This window comes from Rhipicephalus microplus, chromosome 6 (assembly GCF_043290135.1).
Source record: "Rhipicephalus microplus isolate Deutch F79 chromosome 6, USDA_Rmic, whole genome shotgun sequence".
Classification (NCBI taxonomy): domain Eukaryota; kingdom Metazoa; phylum Arthropoda; class Arachnida; order Ixodida; family Ixodidae; genus Rhipicephalus; species Rhipicephalus microplus.
This window is the reverse complement of record NC_134705.1, coordinates 141,065,391-141,071,971: the sequence shown is the minus strand read 5'-3', so window position 1 is coordinate 141,071,971 and position 6,581 is coordinate 141,065,391. Positions and strand designations below refer to the sequence as shown.

Sequence of the window (6,581 nt, the reverse complement as noted above, 5' to 3'; positions counted from 1 at the left end):
CTTTCACCAAGCGATTCTACGGCGTAATGACATAGTCGCTTGACGTGACAAATTTCGGTGCATTCTACGTATACACCGTCGACGCACATGTTCATTGCCCTCAGAAACTAGGTTACAGAAAAGAGTTTCGTGTATAGCCGGTCCAAAAAGCATCCGAAGAGGGCCTCGCCGGATGTCATATATATATCGAGCGTAGCTGCACACGACGCGTTTCATTGTCTATTCACTTCCGTGGGAGTCATATGTACAGGAGTCCGCCGTGCCAGCGCGAGACAAGTACGCCTTTGTGAATGCAACACCTATTCAAAGGCGGCATAAGAGAGCCGCATCAGAGCGAGAAATATGCGATGGTAGCTATAGCTTCAGAGAAGGGTAACGTTTACGTAGCTAACATTTTCGAGAGCTAAAATAGGACCAAAATGTGCGTGTGAAATTCCTAGCCAAACATAAAACTAAGATCACCTGTTATTCATCAAAAAATGTATAGAATTATACTGCTACAGTCGACTGAGTAGCATTGCTTGAGCGTGACGCAACGTGTGCGCGAGGCACATGCAGAAGAAGTGAACGATCCAATGCTCGGTCGCCATCGTTTCTTTTTTCAGCTCATGATTCTTCGGAAATGCCCCAGTAATCAACCGGCAAAATGTCATCTACGTCGAGGAAAGCTAGCGAACACAATGAATTGGGCAACACCGAGACGAACAAGCCGACTGCCGCCGTCGACGCAAGTGCCGCATCTTTATTTGCAGCAGAGAAACCTGAAGCTGCCTCCACACATTCAGATTCGGAGAAGGCTGTCGCTGCCAGAGTGAGCAACGCTGACGTACAGCCTCAAAATCACAGAAGCACGTCGGTGGTGAACCCACAGCCCTGTCCTCCTTCCGTGATGCCTTCACCGCCAGTGGCAGCCTCTGCCTCCGATGCTCGGACGTTCCAGACGATGGCTCAAGACGTCCTGGTGAGTAAGCCTCGCATACAGGTTACTGCTGCCTAGATTACGTGGACAGCATTCGTTGATTTCGCATAAATATTTACACCACTAGGTCGTCCTATATTGGGAGGCCCTTGAGCTTTGCCTTTAAGAGTTCAACACGATAGCGATATTTTGCTCCTAGTGCGTACTTCAAACACTCTGTGAATGAAATCTTTGCAAACTTGCTGTGCGCCCACTGCGTGGCCTTAAGGGTGCAGTATAGTGTGTTTTTTGTAGTGAGTGACTGGCTTTAAACTATGAAGCCCTTATGATGACACCAAATGGCAACGTACGCTTGTATCACGCATTATTACGGCATTATTTCATGTTGTAATGTGAAGCATGTATACAGGACACCTGTGTTTGTAAAGCATGAAAGTTACTTTCACTGCATTCCCAACGAGAGGAAGTTATTTTTACTGCGTTTATAAGCAGAGGTGCAGCTATGGTAGAAAAGTCACTTGCCACGAAAACGACCCGGGTTAGATCTTCTACCCCTACCCAGAATTTTTTGTTATCTCATTTGCATCTCTCTCAATATTTCGCTCACAATCAACGACGCCGACACTGACGCTGGCGCCCGAATTTCCACGAGACGAGCTCTTTAACGATATCGCATTAAAATGACCCACAAGTCACCATCTATGAAGAACTGCTTGAAAGGATGTTGCGCATGAAATATCTCTGCTTGCGCAGATAGTTATGATTCATTTCGTAATCCACCTCTTTCATTCTCCTGTGCGGCCTTATTCAATTTTGGAAGGGCTTTGATACGGGGCCAGGGCAACCGGTATTGCCAAAAGCAATACTGGAGAGATACAGAGACATTCGCAATTTTTCCGCGAGGTGAAGGACGCATGTGCAGGGCTTCGTAAAAAAAGTAGATTTAAAGGATTTTGTGGGAATTGCTAACAAAAGGTATTACTAGGTCTTTCTAACACTTGCTTGCTCTCGTAATGTCTCTCCAGGTATGGCAGCGTCCCAAATGTTCTAGCAAAACCAGGCGGAGTTCCCAAAACTTTCCCCGTATATCTGTGTATCTCCCCAAGTCTCGCGAAGTCTTCCACGGTTGCTGGCTTGTTTAAAAATATAGTAACGATGACACGGGATTCATTAAAACATAGCGAGACGTCGGCGTGCACATAGCTCCTTAACAGAAGCGTGTTGTCCCACAAATTAAGCAGTCGTTATGCAGAGCATTATGACAGTCCTCGCTGTCACACAACGCTACGCAGGTCATGATTTCAGCCTGAATCTCAGTCAATTCTGTTATTGCTTTTTTTTACCTTTCACACATTTATGATGGAAACATTCACTGTGCAGGCAAAGGTGGCGGATACCGCTGTCAAGCAGGACGCATCACCCCGCACTGCGCTCTCGAAAAGAACGCCAGCCACCAATCTTCCTTCTAAGGCGAATCATCTCGGAGATGCCCCATCGACAGGTTCCGATAGCCCCGCAATCACTGGATCCACGATTTCTCCGGGGAAACCAGGCTCAATGGTGTCCGGGCCGTCGCAAGTAGCCGACATGTACAAGACCCTTGAGACGCTGACGGCCTTTGGGGAGAAGGAGCGCACGAGGCAGGACTCGACAAGAGCCTCCAACACGACCTTCAACATTCGCATGGAGTTATCATCTATCACTGTGAGTAAAGCGAAGATGGTTTGCCACGTCGAGTGAATTCATGCACTCATCTTTTCGCATCACTGCAGAGAATGCGGCACAGGTACTGCCGCTGTGCCGATGTAGGCACTGATTATCTGTAAAACCCGTTTTGACACCTTGCTAGCGCCTACTCACTGCCCTTATCGCTTAGCGCTATTACCTCGTGTAAAGAAATAGATCTCGGTGGTATGAAGGTAAGGAGGGTGTCGATGAATGTTAATAAGATGCATATAAATTGAATGAGGAAGAGAACAAGCCTAACACAGGCTTGGTGACCTTTCGATAGCGGAACCTATCTTTGTCATCAATTGGGGATTAGTTTTATGTGGGTTAGTTTTATGGAATTATCCATGGGTTCTATGGTACCGACGTCACGTTCCCAGTTATCCTCGGCAGTGATTTCTGTGTAAGAGAAAATCTGGAGAGTACAAGAGGGGGGGGGGGAGTGAAAAGTTCCCAGGCCACGCTGCCACAAAAATACATAGGATAGTGGCCTAGAAACTTTTGACGAGCTCTGTACAATACCGTTCCCTCTCCAGATTATTCATTGAATATGAATAAATTCACCCAAGACTCTCGGGCACCACCATAGTTCTCTCTGGGCTGTTTTTAGTACGCGTGACTCCCCCCAAAAATGCACTGCCAAGGTTGTGACGTCAGGTTTTTTTACTCTCGTACAACAGCCCAGAAAGGATGAAGGACTCCTCTCCGTAAAAAGGTCCATAGCGAGTACCACCAGCGGTGAAGGGAAAAATGAAGTTACCATTTACCTAGCATAAACTTAAACAACCATGTAAGACACCCTTGGCGAAATACGTCCATCCATTGAAACATCGGCCAGTATGTCTGGGGCCCCTTTTTCTGTTCATTCAATCAGTCTGCTAGAGACTGTGAGCTCTTTTTTCGCAATTATTGTTTGCTTATAACTGCCTATGCTGGCGCTATGACTCATGCGTTCAAACAGTTTCACTTTATTTTATTTCAATTAGTACTAACTGAGCAGGTATTGCGACGACTTGATACAACAAAGCATTGAATACGTCCTATGCTCACTTAACAAAGCAGTACTTCCTTAAGCAGATTCCACGCTTATAGACATCTGACTACAGACGCTAAAACAGCATCTGTAGCAAAAAAAAGACAATTGAAAAGAGTTCCCGGAAGCTCCAAGGAAGTTTAAATAAGTCAAGCGCTCATGGCCACATCATGGCAGACACGAGACGCATGGCCGTAATACCACATGTTCCCCAGCCGTCGCATAATCTCAAGAAGGTGGCATGACGATAATATTGTATTAAGATAGTGTTCTCAGTCCTTAATAGGCTCAAGAAACTGCCACAATTCAATATCGGGCTACAAAAGATCAGTTCACAAAAATCATTCAGATCAATTTTGTTGGTTTAAAGACGTTTGTGATTTATAGGGTTCCGTTCTCAACTGCCAAACAATCTCAGCCAAACGAGCAGGCTCGTGAATGTTCGATTAGAGAACACAATTGCAAATCAATAGATGTGCCACCTGAAGAGTTTCTCGCTCTATTGTGCGTGCCTGCCGACCTTTGTATCACAACACAGTCAGTGTTGGTATGTTGACCATCAAGAGACCATCCGTATGACCCTTAAAGCAGAACTTCCAGACGCACCTGGTTTGTTTATTGGGAAGTCGTGCATATCATTGTCACCTAAACAGCTGGGTTTCTTGCGTTAGTGTTGATGTAAGATATTATGCTTGCCATATTTTCGCTTAAAATGACTTTAAAAAAACCACGTGGTCAGCTGCAGGGCGACCATGGTTTATAGCAGGTCAGCTTTGGAAAACCACCATGCTGTCGCAAGTAGCGCTGTGTGGTGTCCTCATGTGCCTTCTGATGTACGTCTGCCATTTCACGCTGCATAAAAGCTGTTCGCCCATTGCAGAATGCGACTTTAAATCACCATTGGCAATGAACTGGACAATCGAAAGCCAATCACGTACAAGGCATTCTTCACTCGGCATTCTGCACTCGTCAGCATTAAAAGCAGAATATTCCAGGGATCTCTCTCGTAATTTCTTTAATCGTTAAGTTCGCGCCGCGACTTAAGGATAGTAACCGTTCGGACTTTATCATCACGCAGAAAATTACTGTGGAACTGGCTAAAATCTTTGCTTCAATTAAAATAGCTGTAATTTTAATCGCATTCATACAGTACTCATTTTTATTGTCGGTGCAAGACCGTTTTTCCTAGTCATATTTATAAAAGTTATGCAATACACGTTTAAGAGAGTTCCAATTTAGGAACAGCGCAAGAAACTTCGTTATCCTGCACCAAATAGTTGCTGAAATGAAACAATTTATTCTTGGCTATCTGTAATTAGGATTTCTGAGTGTACATGCTGTACTTAACATTTTTCTCAATGTCCAAGTGCCTATCAGGGTCACGAGGCTACCTTTAGTCACGCACGTTTAGTGCCCCTGGCGTATAAGTTGTCTAGGTTTTGTTTATGTTTTGTCTCTCGGGCTACTTTTTGCGCGTTTTAACCTGGAAACCCTCATCTCAACAGGTAAGTACAAACCGATTGCTAAAATAGACGGCATCGATAATGCTAATGTGTATAACACGGTGCTAATCTTCTGGTAAAACTCGCAATGGACCGAACATGCAATTGTCGCTAACCATACGTACACTAATCGCAGAATCGATACTTTTCGAGCCCTGCTCGAAGGAGATTGAAGAGGCTGCTCGCGGTGTCGCTGTTGGCGATCACCCTTCTCACGATCGTCACGGCCTCAGTTTTCCTGCTCTACCCCAAGCCGAAACGGCGTCTTCGATCGTATTGCGAAACGAAAGGCTGCGAGGCACATCGGTGAGACACAAGTTTGCCTTTAATACAAACATTGGCTGTGGTTGCACACATAATGATGCAAAGTGCATGAATTGATGGGAACGTATGAGAAACATGCGTGAAGTTGTACATAAAGGAAAAATGTTGCTTCAATATAATAAGCATTATGTTGTGAACGATAGTTGTGGCGACTACTGGCGTACTAAAAAAAATCCCAGCATACCCACGAAGTTAACGAAGATGAGTGGGGCGAAGACCATCCGTTCGTTCGTGTCCGTCCGTCCGTCCGTTCGTCCGTACGACGTCTACTACAGAGGAGGGAACGACCCGCACCCTATAAGGTCGACCCTGAAAAGGTTGTCAAAAAGCTGTACCTCCAGCAAGGGATGCTAATTCACCTCTAAAGGCACTGTTGGAAGCATGAGTAGAATAGAAGGTTGGAAGCATGAGTGCCTTAGAAAACAAAAAAGTAAGCGGTACCCGTCTTCACAGAGCAACACCTCTACAGCATTTGCCTACGTGAAAAATCATACACACACACGCTGAAACCAGCATGCAGATCGCAAAATGGCAAGTACCGAAACGTGGCACTTAAAAATCGATATAACACCAAATTTACCGCGTTACAAATATTTCTATAAGTCTAAACGTTCTCTTCCTACTGTCCGCTGTCTAATTTTAGAAAATGGCATTGAGGACCCTTAGATAGATTCGAATGTTTTTTCGAGGGCACGAGGGAGCCAACACTTTTCGTTCTTTTTCTCAAAGAACACACAGTGGACTTCATGCTTGAATCACCGCGAAAGGGGTATTTATTTGGAATTCGTTGTATAGTTCACACGAGGGACGGCAATCGACACGTATTCACCATGTTCATTACTTTGCCATTTATCTAGATTTGCTTTCAACAGTTGACAACCAAAAGATGTGTGTTTACGTTCTTGAGCATCTAAGACTCTGATTCATTGCTATGAAACGTGTGCATACCTTCCTCGTGGCATTGACATCGATAATCCCGTAGCATCGTGCTCGAAATGAACGATAAAATCAGAAGCACACACTTATGTTTATTACAGAACGTTCAGATAGCTCTTTCCTGGTGCCGTTTGCGCAG

General features: G+C 45.0%; 1 protein-coding gene across 1 annotated transcript in view; it reads left to right on the top strand.

The window, feature by feature from the left end:
- Positions 1 to 400: 400 nt before the first annotated feature.
- Positions 401 to 6,581, top strand: part of LOC142765569 (endothelin-converting enzyme 1-like) — a 29,543-nt gene continuing 23,362 nt past the window's right edge. Inside the window, exons 1-3 of the mRNA XM_075866746.1 lie at positions 401 to 961; positions 2,300 to 2,623; positions 5,319 to 5,488. Coding sequence (XP_075722861.1) covers positions 647 to 961; positions 2,300 to 2,623; positions 5,319 to 5,488 — 809 coding nt within the window. The 5' untranslated portion in view covers positions 401 to 646. The remainder of the gene's footprint in view (positions 962 to 2,299; positions 2,624 to 5,318; positions 5,489 to 6,581) is intronic.